The following is a 21,990-nucleotide window of genomic DNA, read 5'->3' on the forward strand; positions in this document are numbered from 1 at the left end:
CTTGTAGATATTCATTTCCACGCCTTGAAGGCAAGGCCACATAATTGACAGACCCATCAGAATCAGTTCTGAAAAAGAGGGATGAAGGACAGACGAAAAAAAAAAAAAAGAAAGAAAAGAAAAGCCTTGTGGTGTGCTTTTTCAGTAACATATTTCACATACAATTTTGCTTATATAAGCAATTTTTCAGAAAATAGCAAAAATTAAAATGCTTTGCAACAACCCAGCATTTTTTTTCTTTTTTCTTTTTTTTTTTTTTTTGAGATAGAGTCTCGCTCTGTTGACCAGGCTGGAGTGCAGTGGCACGATCCCTGCAAGTTCCACCTCCTGGGTTCACGCCATTCTTCTGCCTCAGCCTCCTGAGTAGCTGGGACTACAGGCACCCACTACCGCACCCGGCTAATTTTTTTTTTTAATTTTTTTTGTATTTTTAGTAGAGACAGGGTTTCACCGTGTTATCCAGGATGGTCTCTATCTCCTGACCTCGTGATCCGCCCGCCTCGGCCTCCCAAAATGCTGGGATTACAGGTGTGAGCCACTGCGCCCGGCCCATTTTTTTCATTCTTAAACAGTATTATACCAATTATAGACTTAGATTCATATTTTTTTTTTCTTTAGGCTCTCATCTGTTAATTTCTAAGGGAATTTCACATTTAATAATTGCTATATGGTCTAGAATAACATGATGACAAGTAAGTTGTAGTTAATACCCAGCCTCTACTTGTAATCTAGTAGACTTTTACATTTAAAATTAAATAACATTCTTTATCATTTTTAGCTGAAAATGACAAAAATAGGAGCAGAAGATCACAGAGAAGCACTATTTCAGTCTTCCTTATCCCCCTTGACTAAAACAATGGAAGTATTACAGCAAAGTTGTCCTGAAGACACCTTGGATGGGAATACTGTAAACCCAATTTACAAATATATTTTGAACGATTTACCAAGGTAAGAACATTATTTAAGCAGCTTAAACTAAATACTGAAGAGGATCAAAGTGTTTCTAGAAAATAGTTTAAATGTTCAATCAGTCTTGGCTGGGCAAGGTGGCTCATGCCTGTAATCCCAGCACTTTGGGAGGCCTAGGCAGGTGGATTACTTGAGGTCAGGAGTTCGAGACCAGCCTGGCCAACATGGTGAAACCCCATCTCTACTAAAAATACAAAAAAATTAGCCACACATGATCACGAGCACCTGTAATCTCAGTTACTGGGGAGGCAGAGGCAGGAGAATCGCTTGATCCTAGGAAGTGGAGGTTGCAGTGAGGTGAGATCATGCCACTTGACTCTAGCCTGGGTGACAGAGTGAGACTCTGTCTCAAAAAAACAAAAAAAAATTGAGTACAGGTGATATAAATAAGTAACTTTGAGATGTGTTGAGTTATGGAGGTTGTTGCTTAGAGTAGAGCCCTTCCTTTTTTCTACTTTATGGGAAGAAAAAATGTACATGATGCAGTAAACGTAAATTATCTCTGGGATCTGACTTGAACAGGTAGCATAATGATAATAACGATAATGGCAGGTAGTACTTGTTAAGTGCCAGTCACTATGCTTAGCACTTAACCTGCATTATATCAATTTTGTTCTGAAAACAATTCTAGAGGCCGGGTGCGGTTGTTCACGCCTGTAATCCCAGCACTTTGGGAGGCCAAGGTGGGCAGATCACCTGAGGTCAGGAGTTTGAGACCAGCCTGACCAACATGGTGAAACCCCGTCTCTACTAAAAATACAAAAAAATAGCAGGGCTTGGTGGTGTATGCTCATAATCCCAGTTACTTGGGAGGCTGAGGCAGGAGAATCTCTTGAACCCAGGAGTTGGAGGTTGCAGTCAGCCAAGGTCACGCCATTGCACTCCAGCCTGGGCAAAAAGAGTGAAACTCTGTCTAAAAAACAAACCAAAACAAACCAAAACAAACAAAAAAAAACCACTAGGAGGAATATAAGACAGACGGTAGTCTCATTACCTTTGTTTTACCTATGAGGTAACAAAGGCAGAGAGAGGTTGATTAACTTGACTAAGCTCACACAACTAGTAAGTAGTAGTAAAGAAGGTATGATATGAATTCAAATGGATCTAACACTACAGCATTTATCAGAAATATAAAGCAGAGGAGACAGGGGTATTCTTCCTGTGCTTTTCTCTGTTAGAAAGTGAAAGAACTAAAAGGTATTTGTCATACATTGATAAACTATTAGCTGGCTAAGTGTGATGCCATAGTCTTTATGTTAAGTAGAAAACTGAGACTGTAAGAAAATCAATACATTATAAATTAAGGATTATGTTAATCTTCTTATGGAAATCCTAGATCATATTTATTTCCTAGATCAGTTTGAGTGTTTGCTTATTTGTATGTGTGTGTCACTAGGTTAAGATGAAAGTGAAACCTTGACTTTCAGCTAATTTGTTTTGCTTTATTCCTCTCAGCTATAAGTGCATATTAGTAGTGTATGAGATCCTTTATACAATGCAACTTTTAAAAAAATGAATACCCGGTGTGTTATTTTAGGGACGTAAGTCACTCATGACTTATTAGAAAAAGAATTCTAAATAGGATTAAATGTTCCTTTATACAAATACCAATTCTAATATCATGTGTACTTGCACATATTTTTATTGCCTTTAATATTTATTTATTTCCAATTTGCTACTTCAAAATGGTGATACATTCACTTTTTATTCTAACTTTTGTGCATTTTTAGCTACTTTATTTTTTTCTGGTAAAGCTAAATGTGTTTTCACTTATTCAGTCTGTTCCTGCTTTTTTCCTATTTGCTTTCTTTGATTGTTAGTCAGTTTAACACTGGCTTTATTTGTCCTTTTCATTATATGTCAGTCTTTCTTCTAATGTGACACTTTCCTACTGCCTGTTTTTTGTAGTTTCTGTTTCATTGTGCTTCTTTTGTTTCTTTGTTTGAATCCTAACTTCTTTTCTGTCACTATTGCCTGTTACCATCAACTTTGATTATGATAAACCAAGAAAATGAAGTAACCCTCTTCTTGGCAATCAAATGGAAAGCTGTAGACAATGCTCAGAGGTCTTTTACCTTCATGAAAAAGAAAATGATGAGTTTCAACCTGAAAGGGGTCAAGTTCATAAAGGCTAATGGTAATTTAAGAGTCATTGGTATTAATATGATTATCAGAGAGAGGCAATTTTCTCTATGAGTAAGGACATTTACCTCCTGATTGAGGTTAAAACTTCTTTTGTCTCATTCTTGTTTTCCTTGCCACCTTTCTTCTACCATCTTTGTGGTCTTTTTATGAGAAGTAATCATTAAAATATAGTCAATTTATTTTTCCTACTTGTATTACAGAGATTGTGCTTTCTTCATTAATTAATACATTGTACTTTTTACAAAATATGCCTACATATATATGTATATATATTAAGTCCATTCAAAGTAGCCATACAGTGACCACTTTATTTTCTTGTTATTATCTGATGCTATCAGTTTGCTTTTCGTTATATTTACATTATTACTCTCCTTCCCTCTGTTCTTCCTTTCCATGTGTTTCCTCTGCTGTCACTCCATGCTGCATTTGCTTATAACAGAGTGAAAACCTCTGTGCCAGGACATGCCCCCTCACAAGAAAACTAACACCAACATTATAAATGTTTTCAGCTTATTATGTCAGAGGTTTCATCCTCTCATTTTTGACTCACCATTTGGAGGTCATGTGAATAAAAAAAATATTGCCTCATTTCTGTGGCTCCTTCCAGGAAAGTAGCACAATAGTAAACTTTTCCTGCTCAGCTGTAGTCTGATGCATTCCCAGGTGACCCAGAATCGGGAAATAGTCTTGGAGACATGGATGACTTGGAGACATGGATGACAAAATCAGTTATTTTTTAGTAACAGGTATCCAGGCATAGTTTCACCATGTTCATATCCAGCGCTCCAAATGCTGAAGTGGAAGATCTCCAAATTACGATTCCATTTTTGCATTAGGAGAATGTTGTAAACGATTAGTGAATTTTTCCATCTCACATGTAAAATATGTTGTTTTAACGATTTTCAGCCAATGATCATCTAGGGGATGTGATTTAATGATTTTTATAATGAGAAGTTATAGTATTTTTTATCCTGCTGGCAGCTCAGTAGTAGTAAAGAAGGTATGGTATGAACTCAAATGGATCTAACACTACAGCATTTATCAGAAATATAAAGCGTTACCAACCCTTACAATTCCCTGAGGAGGAAAATTACTTTTAGTAAATTAAATGAGAACTGAAATCAGTTTTTAAAAAGTAAATACTAACCATTTTTGTTGCTGTTGTACATTATCAAGGCTACTTTTTCACAAGCAAATCTTGCTTTCAAGGATACTAACAGACACCTAATCTATTCAGTCACTGTTTAAGTCATTTATTTTGGGTACTTTTTACTTGGAATGAATCTTAGATCGTTTTTGAAATATAAACATTTAGAACCATTGCTTTTTCTATGGACAGTTTAAGTTTAGCAACTTCATCATTCCAAAAATGAACTGTCGATTCTCACCATGGAATGAGTGGCAGACGGGAATGAGAGGAAACAATAGTAAATGAAGCATGCTAACACCTTCACTGTTTTAGACTCATGCTACTACCCAACAAATTATACTTTCTCCAGTTCATAATCTTTTTCCAGATTTTTTCCTTCAAGCCTTTAAAAATATTTCTGCAGATCTCCATATAAATATAATATTTTCTTTATAAAATCTTAAAAGACTAGATCATTGTTTCTTTTTGAAAATTTTCTTCAAAAGTTGTATATAATATTTATAAACCCTCAGTTTTAAATTTCACATATGCCTTATTTTTATTCCTGTGTACTTTTATACAAGTAAAAAAACTTTTTTTTCCTTTGGGTGGAATGATTTATGCCCCTGATGCTATGCTCAGATGTGTCTTTATGAATTTTGGAAATTGTTCTTCTTTTTTAGAAGTTTTTCTTCTGCAAAAGTAAACAAGTTTAACTTAACAAACACTTATTGAATATCTTCCATGTAGTATATATGTAGTTTGAACATAACATTTTGGTTATTATTCAATCATTGAGTTGAAAGTAAAAATTTGTTATGTGTTATAAAATATCCTGAAATTGCTCCGCAGTTGGAAAAACCCTTATAAACATTTTTAGGCCAAATTAGAATTGCATTTTCTTCTGGAATTGGAAGTAAAACTTGTGGGGAATTTTTTGCTTTTATTACTCATTTTCTATGATGTCTAAATTGTATTTTATCAGAGAATCTAGCAATTGGAGAAAGTTATTTGTATCTTTGGAAGTTTAAGCAAGTTGGAGAAAGGGCAGGATGAAGTTTAATAAAATCTTTGTGCTTTGTGTGCTTAAGAAATTTTATAAAAGCTTGCATTCACCAAACATAAGTAGGGTTATTTCTTTTATTGATTGTATTCCAGTATTTTAAACTGATGGTTCATTATTGAACATACTTATGGTCATTTCGCTTTATGTTTATATTTTATTTGTATATATTTCAATTTGAGAGCTTAATTACCATTAAAATGGCACTCTAATAAAGATAAGTTTTACAAATGATAATATTAAAAGAAACTCTTCAGGAAGGTTTAAATGCCATAAGAATTTAAAGCAAGAAATATATGCTTGTCAGATATACAGTATAAATAAATAATTTAGATTAAAATGGTTGACTACATTTAACAAAGAGACTACCAAATAATGAAGGGCTAAAGAGTGGTTGTTAGATTTGATGTACTTCATTTCATATTGTAAGTAATTGCTATCCATAAAAATTCTATGGCTTCTGTATAAGAAAAAGAGACATTTTGACAGGCAACACTAGTATGAAGAGACAGCAAGTACAAATCCTTGGCAACTGTCATTTCATTATCCTGCTGTTGAATTCACATCCAAATTATGTGATAACTTAGACCTGCATGTTTGTTTTGGAGCCACAGTCTGTCAAAGTAGCCACATTTCCTGCTTAAGAATAGAATTATTAGCCACATGCAAATTTATGCCATTGAAATCTAAATGTAGCAAGGATGTTTTGTGTTTCATAAAGAGGGAAAATCAAAACTCCATGTCATTTTATGCTTATGCTGAAATTTCTGGTGACATGTTCCTGATTAAGTAAAAGTAGAATTTTTAGAAAATAGCAGATACTTTATATTTTATCTTATTATGAAATTAATTCAATATTAGTAAAGGTGTTTAATAAAGCAAAAAATAAAGCAAAAGTAATTCAGAGTATCAATTACGTTACACCACATGTCCATTACATTTACTGCAGTAGTGGAAAGCTGACTATATCAGTTAGGCCACTATCAGTGGAAAGTAACAAAATTCAACTGAAAGTGACTTAAAAATGAGGAACATTCGTTATTTCATGTAAGAAGAATTCAGAGAGAGAGCAATTTTAGGGTTAAATTCAGCAGTTCAGCAGTGTTATCAAAAAGTCTGGCTCATTGTGTCTTTCCCTCTGCCATCCTCAGAATATTGGCTAGATCCTTTGGCTTGACCCCTCCTGCTTGCAAGATGGCTCATCACATGTTCACTCAGCAATGTCCGAGTAAAGAAGATAAATGTTTGATCACTTACATCTCTTTTTCATGAGGGCGAATAACCTTTCTCTAAAAGATTTATTATGTCTCATTAGCCAAAATTAGGTCACAAGCAGATTACTTAACCTGCCAGGGTCAAGGGAAATGAAATTACCATCATTGGCTTTAGACCACTGAAGATTTACCCACTGGAGCTGATCATAGGATACTTTCCATGGGCATATAAGGAAGATGAATTCTTAAAAATAACCGAGACTTTATCCAAGAAGAAATGCGGGAAATGACTTAGACAGATAATCAACATTACCTGACATAACTCTTGGCTTCAGCTTTCTTTTATTTTATTTCTTGAACTGTGTTTGTTTCTTTTCAGTGGCATTTTGATACATTTTTGCATGCTGTCATAATTATCAAAGAATAATTCCTGCATATCAACCACTGGTTGAATTCCTGTGGAAATATAGCAGATGTAAAACAAGGATCTTACTCTTGCGGAGTGGGATCTGAAATCATCTGAAATTATGTAACAGATAACAAAGCAAACATGGCAATATGCAAAACAGGACATCAATTTTTACAAAGGGCCTGGGGAAATGATTTGGAATAAGGAATAACTAGGATCTGGTGGGATTATCTTCTCTTATGTGTCCTGCCATCCTGAACAGTTTTGGTGAGGCCTTTTCCATGACTCTAACCCCTGGAATTTTTCCCTTCAGTAACCAGGGCTTTTCCTTCAGAGCTAATCATGATCAGTAATTGTAAATTTATATGTGTAACGATTTAATAGTTCTCTTTCACCTGACAATTAATGTTATTATGAAAGAGGTTCTAGAAAATGTAAATTCTGAGTTGAGATTAACATTTATTAAATGTTTATTTTTTGAAAGAAGTACAGTAATAGGTATAGATTAGCTGAGTGAACACTATTGGTAAAAAGGTGTGCAGGTAGGAACTATGGAAGGCAATGTGGTGCAGTTATAGCTGAGGGATATTACAGGGGAGTAATGAGCAACACCACTTGGTAGAAATTGTTGAATGTGAGACCAAGAAGTATGATTTTACTAGGAGTTTTCTTCAAATTGCTATAAAAAGTCACTAAGGTTTACTAATGCCATTAAGGAGAGGAAATGAGTAGAAAATTTGTTCTTATCAAATCTGTAGTCATCTCCTTAATTCTTATGGTCTACTTACCTGTTTTTTCCTATAGTCCTTCCTAAGAATATTTTCTTGTGTTTTTAGACCTTAAAGATTACTTAGTTGTTGCTTTGTAAAGCAAAAATTGTAAACTAGATTTAATGAAAATTTCAGAGAGTAAGCAGAATTAAAGCTACTCTGAAATATGAAGAGGGTTGTAAATTCTACAATGTTTAAGATCTTTAGGACCTGTAAATACAATGACATATAGCCATCATGATTAAGTTTCATTATATGGCAAAAGAGAAAAGATTTTCGCAGATGTCATTAAGTGACACAATCAGTTATCTTTAAATTAATTAAAAGGGAGATTATTCTGGGTGTGCCTGACCTAATCAGATAAACTCTTCAATGATAGAGATCATAGACAGACAACTTAGAAAGCTAAGCTATTGCTGACCTCAAAAAAGATGATAGTCAATATAAGTTCTATAGCAGTCAAGAACTGAATTCTGGCAACAACCTGAATGAGCTTGGAAGAGGACCCTGAGCATCAGATGAGACTGCAGTCCCAGCTGACACCTTGATTTCAGCTTTGTGAGATCCTGAACAGAGGATCCAGCTAAGCTTTGCCCAGACTCTGGACCTACAGAAATAGTGTGCTAAGAAATAGATGTTATTTTAAGCCACTAATTTTGTGGTACTTTGTTGTGCTTCAATAGATGTACAACTAATAATGGATGGAGAAGTAAGTGATAGGTAGTAGGTTAGATATATAAATAGATTTTTAAAGGAAGTATACTTATGAAGTAATATGATTAACGTTTTTGTATTAATCCATTTCAGTGGAATTTAAACTTCAGGCTTAAAAAGAATGCTTCTATATCATGGCAAAAGATTAAGTAATACAATGATAAATTGAAATATTTGACAGAAATTAAGAGCTAGCATTTTATATGATAGGAAATAACCAAAGAGATATAGTAATTCTGGCTATCAAATCTTCCAGGGCAGGTATGGATGCACAGGGAGGAAACACATTCCATCATATGCGGTTGGCATAGAAATCATACTGAAAAAGGAACTACTTTGTCTGTTTATATGTGAGTTATTTACAGAGACAATGAAAAATTTGCAGTAGAGACATAAACACTTCCAGGACAAGATGATCAATCTGACAGAAATATTAAAAAGAAAATCTATGTTATAAAATTAGCCCAGGTTCCAGAATATTATGGAAAATCTCAACAGTAGGTGAGGAGAAGGTGAGGGTTTTGTTTTGTTTTTTGTTTTTGTTTTTGTCTTTGGACAAAAGACCATTTTCTAGAACAATTAGTTTAGGAATTCACATGGAAAGGAACTATACCTGTTCATTGAGACTGCGTATGGGCCAATAAATAAAAGTAACCACAGCACTAAATTAAATTTAGTATCAGTTGGGAAAGACAAAATTCAGCAAAACTATCATATAACTTACTGAATTTTAGAAAAGATAGCTGTATAGATCTTAATGTAGATCTTAAAAATGTGGATCTTAAAATAAATTATAATATAAAATGTATATAATTAATAGTTCTCAAGAAGCACAGGAAGAACAGGATGCAAAACCTCAAGCTCAAGCAAGGAAGACTTTGGAGCTGAGCTCCCTTCATAAAGCTAGGACCCCTGAAAGACAGATGCACCTATTAATGAAAATGGGAACAAAGGTATTGTTCATCAGCCGTAGGAAGCAACAATAAACAGATATAATGTATTTTAAGGTTTGTGCATTGTCTGGAAAGTAATGAGTAAGTAATTATGTTAAACTTTAATGGGACAAGGATTCATATTGAAATGGCTAGTGTAACCAGTAAAAATAAAGTTAAGCAAATGTATAACATACAATCTAATAGAAGGGGAAATGAAATAATGGAAAATTATTTTTTAATCTAAACAAAGACAACAAAGAAGTGAAAAGGAGCATAGAACAGATAGGTAAAACAGAAAACAAATAGCAAATGTATTAGGGTTCTCCAGAGGAACAGAACCAATAGGTTATAATATTTTATTTTATTTTATTTTATTTTTAAATTTATACTTTAAAAATAAATATTTTATTTGACTTTAAAATTTTTTGTAATTTGGAGATGAGGTCTCGCTATGTTTCCCAGGCTGATCTTGAACTCCCTATTTTAGCAATCCTCCCACCTCAGCCTCCCAAAGTGCTGGGATTATAGGCATAAGCCCCCATGTCTAGTCCATATACTGCATATTTTGTATATATATTATATATATATATAGGATAAGGTATTGGCTCACCTGATTATGGAGGCTGTGAAGTCTCATGATTATCCATCTACAAGCTGGAGACCCAGGAAAACCAGTGGTGTGGTTCAAAGGCCTGAGAGACAGAGGGCCATTGGTGTAGTTTCCAATCTGAGTCTGAAGGCCTGAGAACAAGAGTGACCAGAACAGGGAAGATTAATGTCCCAGCTGAAGCAGTAAGGCAGAAGAAGCCAGATTCCAACTTCTTTGCCTTTTTGGTCTAATCAGGCCCTCAACAGATTGAATGATGCCCACCTGCCCTGGGGAGGGCCATCTGCTTTACTTGGTCCACCAGTTCATATGCTAATCTCTTCTGGAAACATCCTCACAGACACACCCAGAAATAATGTTTCCTCAGATATCTGGACATCCTATTGCCTAGTCAAGTTGACACATAAAATTAACCATCACAGTAAGACTGTAGATATAAATTCAAATACCATAAGCCCTTGGTTTACTCATCTGGAAAAGGGGAATAATAATATAGGGCTGTTGTGAGGATTAAATGATAAATTAATATAAAATGCTTAGAACAGTGACTGACATAAATGCTATGTAGGCATTAGCTATTAGTATTGTTATTATCACTGTCAATACAAAGGGCATGATATATGATTTATACCTTGCCTGGCCTGGATAAGAGTCCCTATAATTGGGCAATAAGGGCCAAAAGCTGATGGGACTGTTGAAAGAAGACTCCTTGGGGCTCTGCCCACAAGTTGAGCTGCTTCAGAGTTTCGGTGACTTAATAGGACAGGGTTGGAGGGATGTCTCTTTTCATCATCCCTGTACTAGACTGTTCTGGCCCCAGGCACTAGAGTCTTTGGGAACACTCTGAGGTAGCACCTTGGCATGGACCTCATTGTTCTTGTGACTGGTCATGGCAGCAGAGAGGCAGTGAGAGAAGAGAGTGGAAACAGCTGTGACTCTTACCAACATATTTTTATAGGTACGTAGGAGATACTTTTAGAAATTTATAATATACCACTTTGAGGACTCTCAGTAATAAATGGGGAGGATTTTGAGGGAGTAATAAATTTCTGTACTATGATGATCAGGTTATCATGCTGGCAGTTTGTGTTAAATTCTTCACCCTCAAGATTGGCATCTTTAGGATTGTCAAGGAGCACAATCCTTCCTTTTGATCCATATCCCTTTGGGCCAACATTGACATAGACTATTGAGCCAAATGGTCCAGAGACTGGGCCTGCAATCATGGTACTGTATTCTTATATTCCTCTTTGATTAGAAATGAATGACTAATATTAAAATAATCAAAAGAATCAGAGCACTGTTTCAGCAGCTGTTACATTTAAACACTTGTGGCAGAAATTTAAATTGTATGATGTATTTTAGTGAATACTTTTAAAATCAATCAATATATTGTATCTCTGCTCTTCTTAGTGTACAAGACAGGCCATGCAAGTCCCCTGCCAATTATGTTTTACCTGTTTGGGAGGCACTGAGAGCCCATATCACCCTACCTCCTGTGTACCTCCAGTGTGCATCCTGCTGTCCTATCTCTAGCTGGGCCATTAATAGGTACTTTCCCATATGCAGGCTTGCCAGTAGCATGAGGTTGCCTCACATAAGAGTTTTACTCAACAGGGGTGTCCTATCCTGGGTAGTGATGAAATTAAACTCTTTGAGGAATTTGAATGTAAGTCATATAGACAGAGACTGAAGAAAGTAATTTAGCATAGAAATGAGACACATAGAGGAAGTTAGCAGAAGCCATGAGGAAAGAGGAAGAGGATAGAGGTAAATCAGGCAATCATGATGTATGAAGAAGAGGCAGGTAGACCCAGAAGGAGATAGGAGGTGCTGAGTCAAAAAGCATGGAGTCTACTAGAATTAAGTCACTAGTGTATCCTCAACAGCCATGAATGGCCTTCCAATTTTTGTGCCCTGCAGGAGTGGTTTTATTTACTTTTGTAACTTTCTATGTATCTTGATAATAAGCCTTATCACTTGAAGCCTAAGTGTGCCTCTCTGTTTCTTGAAAGCTGAATGAACCTAACACCTTTCATTCCAGCACCAATTTAGCAAACTGACTATGTGGGTTTAATTCCCACGTGGAACAAGTTGGCTTTGCAAGGGTATGTGATCATCCTCTCCAACACCTAACAAGCTATGAAACACATATCAATTGTTATAAGAAAGATGAGTTTGAGACTCTGTAAGAACTACTGAGGCTGGGCGCAGTGGCTTATGCCTGGAATCCCAGCTCTTTGGGAGGCCAAGGTGGGAGGATCATGAGGTCAAGAGATCGAGACCATCCTGGCTAACATGGTGAAACACCGTCTCTACTAAAAATACAAAAAATTAGCCAGGTGTGGTTGCATGTGCCTGTAGTCTCAGCTACTCAGAAGGCTGAGGCAGAAGAATCGCTTGAACCTGGGAGGCAGAACGCAGTCCAGGGCAGACTTGGATAGAAACATGTGATAACCTGGGAGGCAGAGGTTGCAGTGAGCTGAGATCGCACCACTGCACTCCAGCCTGGGTGACAGGGCAATGCTCCTTCTCAAAAAAAAAAAAAAAAAAAAATAGATTTACTGAAAACCTGTCATCAATGTTGTAAAACAAATCAAAGCTGAAGACTATTCTTAGTGGACCAATAATATTAACTCTTTAACATGAAAAACTACCCCTTCTCCCACTTTCAGATATAAATTATAAAGTTGAACCATATGTTTAAATTTAATTATTTTTACTATTCACTGGGTAAATCTCCTATAATCTCTTGTCTTTACCCTATCAGGATGATGTGGAGTTGGGAAGAGTTTGCATTCCCAAAAGAAAGCAAGTGCTGTTACCAGAAGAGGGGGAAGATGTGTGTGACAAACAAAAATGATAGACAGCCTATGCATAACTAGGTACAAGAGGGCTATATCAATACAGTTGATAAAATATTATATTCCAATAAAATCCATACAGAGCATAGAGCAACATGAATAATGGTATTTAGTGAATACCATGAAAAACAATATTTAGTCAGAAGGCAATAGAATTGAGGATATAACATGATTACAACTTTAGAATATGAAAAAATAAAAACCTTTTGCCTTGTGGTGGTGGAATAATGGATTATTATATTAAAATCATTAGTATATTTATAAGAATATTTCACAATGAACAAAATACATTCATTAAAAAAGACACCTTATTCTACTTTTAAGTAGGGAATTCCATTTTTTAAAAAAATATGGGAATCTGCTCTTCAAGTAACTATTTATTGGAAACTTGGAACTGTTTATGAGATCTGTGATTCTTTCCCCTGGCTGTTTACTGGTCTTCCCCCAGGTTGAAGAGCTTGGTGACCATTTGAAGCTCCATTGCTGTTGCTGCAGAAACACTGCCAGTTTGAAATGACTGCTACCACATGCCATCACTCACCACCGTTATCAAAATCTGAGTGGCTTAGGTGGTCTGAAGGGAGGTCCCACCTTTGCCAGAGCTAGAGTCCAAAGACCCTTTCAAGGCACTGTTTGCCACAGTTTTGAACCTGGTTAGATCTTCAGAGCGTAGGGAAGGCTGCTCCTCTCCCCAGTACTGTACTCAGTCCAGGGCAGACTTGGATAGAAACATGTGATAACAACAACAGCAGAATATAACTGCTTGGATTCCAGAGGTGTAGTTCCCCTGGGTCCACTGCGTGAGCTCACACACACACACACACACAAACATCTGTTTTCCCTCTGATGTGTGACTACCATTCATTTTTTTCAGAGAAAATAATTGACCATTTTACTTGTTTGTGAGCATAAAGAGGGCAGGCTGGAAGAAATAATTGTGATTGTAATGACATTTGTGGATGTGAAAGATTTGGAGGAGGGGCAGTCCCTGCTGAGCTTTCAACACTGAACATATGTTAATTTATAATTGGGGGTGTGTTTCGGGGGGATTATATTATGCAATAACTATTGAGGAATGAGCAAATTGGAAAGAAGCAGATTTGGTTTGTGCAAAGATAGTTCCAATTACGGTAATACATGGAACCTGACTATCCTCTATGCCTGATCACCACAGAGCTCAATATTTGCAAATATATTGAAACTTATTTTATTTTATCATACCAGTACATTCTATACCTATTCATCCTACCAACTTGGTGTCTACATAGATTAATATATTCTTCCAGGTCATGTGGTCCCCTGTTCACCCATCATAGTTCATCCACATACTACTCTTCCTGCCTAAATATCAGTAGGGTGACAAATTGACCCAGTTTATCTGAGACTGAGGGAGTTCCTGGAATGTGTGACCATCAGTGCCAAAACCAGGATAGTCCTGAACAAACCAAGATGAGTTAGTTAGGCTTATCTCAGGTCTGCTGTGAAGGCTTTACCAACTTTATTCCCACCCATTCTAAAATGGCCTTCAATGAGTTCTTTTCATCTTTAAGGTTAACACACACTCATTTTCAGTTTATTTAACATATATTCTCTATTGGGGGATTATTTGCAAGTTTCTTGAGGGTAGGACCCACATATTTTTTAACAACAGAGTGCTAAGTAAGTATTAGAAAATAAAGTGGATCTAAGAATTTAAAAATAATACTTACATTGTTTTAAACATTATGCAAGCTTCCTTTTGGTTGAATTAAGTAAAGCAATGAAGCTTAATGGTTATGAATGTGGATTTTATTTCAGGACAGGCTTGGGTTCAAATTTCCACCTTGTCAGTTACTGATTATGTGACATTGGGCAAGTTAATTAACCCCACTGAGTCTCAATTTCTTAAATCTGTAAAATGGGAATAAAAATAATAACCACTTCCCAGGAATATTGTAGGCATTAAACAAAATAATGGCTAAGTGTGTAGTATTTTGTGTAGCACATAGCACACAACTCGTTATTATGTGGTATTTGTTAATAAATGATTACAAGTCAATTAATTATATTCTTCCATGCATTGTTTCTTCCAGAGAGTTTATGTCATCCCAAGCAAAAGCAGTTATTAAAACTACTGATGATTATTTGCAGCCTCAGTTTGGCCCCAACAGACTTGTGCATTCAGCAGCAGTACCAGAAGGGTCAGGACTTCAAGATTACTCCACACATCAAACAGCATCAGATCACAGCCATGATGAAATATCAGACCTAGATAGCTACAAATCAAACAGTAAAAAGAATTCTTGTTTTATATCAGCATCCAAGAGAAACAGACCTGTCAGTGCTCCAGTGGGTCAACTGAGGTAATCAAAGCTGTTCTCTGTTCTTTTTAACCTACTGTTGAAGTTCTTTCCTTTGAGCAGAATTTATAATGTTTCAATTGACTATCTCAGACATTAAAATGTAACACATCTCTATGGTTTTGTTTTTGTTTTTTTCTTTGAAAGCACTAGAGTAGAATGTTGTTAATTACACTGTGGGAAATATGAGATATACTTCAACCTGGGTAATCAGAAACTCTGACAAGAATATTTGAAGCAGAATCAGGCTAGGATCATGAAATATCTTTGCTCACACGAACTTATTTAAAAATAAAAATACTTTCTTTTGATATTTAACCAATAGTTTGAAACAGAATTGAATGACATTATTATAAAACCATTTTGTAAATATGTTTTCACGTCAAGATTGTTATCGTAAACTGTTAACACAAGAGTTCATAGACAGAAGAAAATATTGGTAAAAACTAATACCAATCAAGCCAAGAAACTAATACCCCACTATTTTCAGATATTTGAATATGTGAATAGGTTGTGTTTTTAACTTACGTGACATTTTAAATTTAAAATGTTTACTCTTCTTCTGTGGCATTACAAATTAACTTGGTTAGAGAATTATGAAGAAAATTTGACATGTTAGTTTACCACATACTTTTGCTGAGAAAAATCATAAAGATCAAAATTAGTTTTGCCTGAAGATGAAACTTAGAAATCTTCACTTTCACCACTTCCAGACAATTTGAAATAAGAACAATACAATTAAACTTGGAATCAAAATTTTAAATTCAAAATATTTTTGAATTTTAAATCATTTTTAAAAAAATTAAAGAATTTTGATAAACATGAAACTTGTGTAGAATCTTAGCCATTTGCTGTTTCATGATATTGAGACCATATTACTATTTTTTGCTATCAGAACATATCATATATATATAATTTTTAGTTGCATATGATATATATATTTTTTAAAGGACTGTTGTGTTTTATAAGTAAAGTGATAAAAAATAATTTATTCTGATATATATGTTTTATATGAGCAGTTTTGGCAAACACCGTGTTTAAAATTTTTTTGAATATTTAAATAGTGACAGTGTTACTCTGTAACAACAATCTTATCCTATAAAAAGTTTTGTTAGGTATACTTACATACATAGGAACAATCTTTAGTGCTTATACCTGTTTAAAAAATTCCAGGATAATATTTATTTAAAAATTTTTACTAATTAGCATGCATCAATTTTTCTGTTTTTCTTTTTCTTCAGGGTTGCAGAGTTCTCTTCTTTAAAATTTCAGTCAGCCTGGAATTGGCAGAGATTGTCTCAAAGACACAAACTTCAACCAAGAGTGATTAAAGTAACAGCTTACAAAAATGGATATAGAACAGTCTTTGCCAAAGTTACTGTACCAACCATCACCTTGGTAACTAGTGTTCCAAAGTTTTCTGAGCTTTATTTTTTTTCCCTTACTCTCTTTATAATATAAAAATTGAGAAAATTATTGTTAATATTTTCTTTTTAAGAATCTGAATCTGCAGATTGCTTGTATATATGTAGATTTCATAGGAATTTCACTCTTTTTAAAAAAAATTCAATATATAAATAGTGTATTTAATTAAACAGATGCAATGGCATTATACCTTGTAGAGTTATTAAAATGACAGATCTTTTAAATATTAAAATTAGTCAATAATTAGATATGCTTCATGCTGTGACTTACCTTTTATTTCTATATTTTCAACTGCTAGAAAATAACTGTATTGGTCAAGTTACTAAACTTGGCAAGTGACTCAGTTGGGTTTCTATTTTGATCATTAGAACCTTTCGTTTTGAGGAAAATATATTACTTTCTTTGTCGTAAATCACTTTGACTTACCTCTTGCTTTCTTCTAGCTGCTGGAACAGTGCACAGAAAAGCTGAATCTGAACATGGCCGCAAGACGAGTGTTCTTGGCAGACGGCAAGGAAGCCCTCAAACCTGAAGATATACCCCATGAAGCCGATGTTTATGTTTCAACGGGAGAGCCCTTTTTAAATCCACTCAAAAAAATTAAAGGTAAAAAAAGATTTAAAAAATACCCTACCCCCACACATACTGAATTGCTTAAGGGATGCAATTAAAAAATGATTTTCATCCTGTCTTTTTTGCATGGTTTAACAAAACTAATGTTTACGCATTTACAGCTCAGTAAGAGGATAATGTGCTTAATGAAAGAAAAATCCACTGACAGCCACGTTTATTGCCCTTCATTAGCATTGGTGCTTAATTTAATATAGATCTGAATAGACATTAGGGAGCCTGCAGGAGGTTAAATGGTGAAAATATAATAAATTAAATCAGAGATTATTGAATTTACTGTTTAGTTTCTGTGACACTCAATAGACATAATTCATTAGACTTATTCTCTCAGAAAATAGTTCAAAGTTTCAAGTATCATTTATTCATTTACATTCTTGGTGTTTTTTCAGATAGTATCAACATAATTATGAAAATGTGGCCAATAATGAATATACATTTCTTATATACATGTGATTCTTCTAATAACACATTTCATAATAAATGTTCCAGCTTGATTATTTTTTACCTTAAAATGTATAATACAATCCTACACATATTTTCAATAAAGGTTTGCCAAAAAGTTCATTTCTTTCAACATTTCAGAAATGTGGAGATTTTCTAAAATTAAAAAAAAAATAGCATTATTTTTTTCTTCAGTGGATAAGAATACATTTTAAGAGAGAAATAAAAGCACTACTATCTAAGAATATTCTTCCAAGCATGTTGTACCCAGAGTTTGGTATCAAGTGCTATGTATGGTAATCAGATTTAAATAACATGAGGAATAAGGACTTTGCCATAAAAATTCAGTGTGTCTAACTGCTGTACTTTCCTATGCTTTTTATACTTTATTAGAAGTAACTTTTTCCTGCAACTTCTATAAAGCTAGTGAATCAAAGGCAAGTCTAGGCAGTAATTGCATAAGTAGAATAAAAGTAATTCTGGAGTTCATTACAGATGAGGTGATGAAAATCTCCCTTCTGTTAATGTTATTGTATAAAGTCATACTAGCATTTCTCTCTTGTATAAACTTTATCTTCAGGAAATAAGCAATTTCTTGAATTCAATAGAAAATTTAAGATAATTTGGTTCTTGTGAAGAAGCTTGTTGCTATAATGCTCATTGAAAATTACCTATCTGATAGTGTAAACTCATATATTTTTCACATTTTGCTTTAAGTTTAAAATATGGCTGGCTGCCTTAATTTTACATTAGTTGAATCATTTGCTTATATAAAAACATGAGTCTTAGTGGGAAAATACTTTTCTGTGACTTTAAAAAATTCAGATATATTTGTAATGATTGCTTCATTAAGATCCTTGATTATTGTTATTAATAAGAAATGCTTGCCTTTCATATGAATAATGGTATTGTGGAAGAGACATATAAAACTTATTTACAGCTAAGCTAAGAAGAAAATCTCCTGGACATGTATTCCTAAAATAATAATGTCACACACATGACTGAGCTTGGTGGATGATTTTTAAATGTACTAACTAATTTCCTCCTACTTTTTGTTTTCTCTTTTATCCTTTTCAAAAGCCAAGTCCAGAACAAAAAACTTCTATGCTTTGTCTGCATATCTTTGGCTGTGTTTCACTGTGACATGCACTGCTGTTCTTTTAGCACCAAAATGTTGGCACACATTCCTGAAAATTTCACACCATCTCTTGCTGGATCAGCAAGCTTAACCCACCAAAATCTGGTGTTGTGCAATGGTTTTTGACTGATAATCAATCTTTATGCTGCTCGACAGTTGTTGCTGGGACACGGAGTAGAGCAGGTGGCAGATGTGCCTTGTCTTTTGAGAAAAGAAATTGTAGGTGAGCTTGGACACAGACTAGCATATCTCATGTCCATTAAAAAGAGTTAGGATAAGTATAATGGGGAAAAGCCATTCATCCAAGTTAAGCTTATAGATAAGCTTAAACAATGATGTTTGGTTTCTTTTAGAATGTTAAGAATATAAATGTAAATATATATACATTTATATATGAAAGGTAATATTTAACTTGATGTGAGTGATATGCAATATATCACTCACATATTCACATACACTTCTTCAAACCACCAAAACCAGCTTGAAGATTACCTTTCTGTCATCTGTTTTATAGATAAATCGATAATTTTCCAACTAGCCACAAATGTACCATTAAAATAAAAACTTGTATGAATAACTTTGAAAGTGGTAGATAAACTTAAAGATACATGATCAGAAGTTGGAAAATTGAACATGCTAAAGGTAAATAGGGGAAAACAGTTGGCAGAATTGATTGTTACTGATGTATCTTTCTAAATGAGCATAAATATTTTATATACAATGGGTAACTGGTCATTATTTTAATTTACAGACTTTTATTCATTCAATAAACATTTATTGAGAGTCTATATGTGCTAGATACTAGGCCAGGTCAGAGAAAGATAAAAGCTGTGGCTCATAGTGTGATTTCTTTTTTATCATTATTCTTTCATCTCTGATTTAAATTTTGATTTAATTAAAAAAAACATATTTTTACTGAGTACCTACTATGTGTGCCCCAGCATAGGGATAAAAGTCCTGGCCTTTAAGGAACTTAAACTGAGTAGATAAGTTATAAATCCTTCAAACTGAGAACACTATTTTACAACATAAATCAAATGGATCTTATTTTATTTCTGGCATTGGAAGGCCAAACAAGTCCGTATATATTTTGGCCATTATATTTTCATACTTCATTGGTTTTCGTTATTCATTGGAAAAGCAATGTAGATAGAGGAAGTTGCCTAAGAACGATTTCCAGATTTACTAAGACAGAAAAAATCCGACAGAACATCTCTAATATTTTAACTATTTTACTACGCCTTTTGAGCATCACTGTTGACAACCAGTGGCATTGGATCTAATAGAAAGCCAGAGAGCTATTCATCACATACCTTGAAACACAAAGCTTTCATATGGAGGTCAGGCCAAGGTCAAGACTGACATGAAGCATTCCTTGTTGAAATGCAGTATTAGAATGATTCTTACATTTTAAAGTTGAATATTTAATCAGAAATATTAATTGTATAAGGAAAAGATCAGGAACATAGAAATATTTTATATAAATACTGTTGAAAATGATGCCTTATTAGGTATTATACTTCTGGCATTTGAAGTTTTTACATTTATTAATAATTCATTGAAATTATGAGTATGCAGTTAATGAATTGCTTGAAAAGGCATATTAAGTTTTCTGATTCATGGCCATGTGGTTTAGGTTTTATTCACAGTTTCCTGAATCTTCTGCTTAATTGTGACACAGCACATGGATCTTGGATCAGATCCATGGAGTTTATGAGTTCAGCTCCTTTATAACTGCTGGAAGCTGTATGTAAGTAATGCAAACATAGCATAATAAATGGTTTGTGCCCTGTGCTTGCCTGAATATCTTAAATAAGATGAGGGGAAAACACTGTTTAGACCTAATTCGCTAGGTCCAAGTTCTATTGTATGGAGCTCTGATTGTCTTTAAAAATTTTTGGTTTTATATTTCTACTCTCTCCTATATATCCTATTCTATTACTGGGCTTTCAGAATTATCATTTACAGTGATTCATTTCAGTCCTGAGTTTTGTTAACAAGAAGTGAAACTTGGTATTATGAATAAGATTTTAAACCTTTTATATCCTGTATTGTAAAGATGTAGTCACAGAAAAAAATGCATGAAAGGAATTCTTGATACTACACCTAAGATCTAAATTTAAGCCTAGATATTTTCTACTAACTGCCATGTGATCTACAAAATGAAATAATTTGCTATGACAGCTTGTGATTGACAAGAATATGTGTGAGCACATTTAAAATAGGCCATCTTTTCATGTAGAAGTGTCAGTGAAATGATGGATTCTCATCGTTTTAATTATTGATGATTTGGAAATATTTCAATTCCATGACACACAAGACACATTCTAAATAGCAGCATAACACTTTTTCTCATATCTGCGTCCATAATGAAATGTTCTGTCATATTTTGTTTTTCAAAAAATGCATTAGTTTAATGAACCTGGATTCATGCATTATATTCTCTTCCATTTTATGTCTACTGAATTTGTTGATTTTTAAATTGTTATGTTAAAAGCACAAGTTTCAATAGGTGACCCACTACTCACATCACATCATACCTTAATATTTCTGCTGCTAGATCTCAAGACAGAACGCTATAGTGCTGCCTACACCAATGGCTGCTTTAGTCTTGCCAAAGCAGATACCAGCCTTTGTGGTGTTCACCTGCAGGGCATTCAGTCAGCTACAGTAGTTAGGACTGACTTTCCCAAATTCCCTTTTATCTTTTGGTTTGAATAGTGTATTTATTAGGTTAGATTGTTTGTACATTTTAACTTCCACTACTCTATATATATTCAAAAGGAGGAAGATGGCATTGTATGGAGAAAAAAATAACCATTTTCTTCTCAGACAGCATATGATCCTTCTATTTCTGTGAGGGTAAAACTATAGGAAAAATATTTTATGTATTTTCTACTCCAAAGTTTTAAATCTGTAAATAAAAGAATAGAATATCCTTACTATATAAAATAGGTGTGGATTTCAAGACAATTATGAGATGGACCAATAAAGTGTTCTTAGCCAGTAGGAAAATCTATAGCCTGCATGTGACTGGCAGCATCTCTTTATATTGTCAAATACCAAATCATTGAAAAACACCTAAATTCTTGACATAACTACAAAATGTTGAATTATATTGATTCACAGGGACTGCATTTGTTTACTATACAGATGCTTGCAAACCTATACTGTTCTGTTAACTTGCATGCCTTTACA

At 34.2% G+C, this 21,990-nt stretch overlaps 2 protein-coding genes across 2 annotated transcripts in view; both read left to right on the plus strand.

The window, feature by feature from the left end:
* LOC112606209 overlaps positions 1 to 21,990 on the plus strand; it is a 501,724-nt gene that overhangs the window by 38,477 nt on the left and 441,257 nt on the right. The window contains exons 3-6 of the mRNA XM_025356376.1: positions 779 to 948; positions 14,892 to 15,161; positions 16,400 to 16,556; positions 17,027 to 17,189. The gene's annotated coding sequence lies outside the window, so the exon portion shown is untranslated. The remainder of the gene's footprint in view (positions 1 to 778; positions 949 to 14,891; positions 15,162 to 16,399; positions 16,557 to 17,026; positions 17,190 to 21,990) is intronic.
* Positions 1 to 21,990, plus strand: part of LOC112606210 (doublecortin domain-containing protein 1) — a 100,374-nt gene that overhangs the window by 38,477 nt on the left and 39,907 nt on the right. Inside the window, exons 3-6 of the mRNA XM_025356378.1 lie at positions 779 to 948; positions 14,892 to 15,161; positions 16,400 to 16,556; positions 17,027 to 17,189. Coding sequence (XP_025212163.1) covers positions 779 to 948; positions 14,892 to 15,161; positions 16,400 to 16,556; positions 17,027 to 17,189 — 760 coding nt within the window. The remainder of the gene's footprint in view (positions 1 to 778; positions 949 to 14,891; positions 15,162 to 16,399; positions 16,557 to 17,026; positions 17,190 to 21,990) is intronic.

Source organism: Theropithecus gelada, chromosome 14, assembly GCF_003255815.1.
Source record: "Theropithecus gelada isolate Dixy chromosome 14, Tgel_1.0, whole genome shotgun sequence".
Classification (NCBI taxonomy): Eukaryota; Metazoa; Chordata; class Mammalia; order Primates; family Cercopithecidae; genus Theropithecus; species Theropithecus gelada.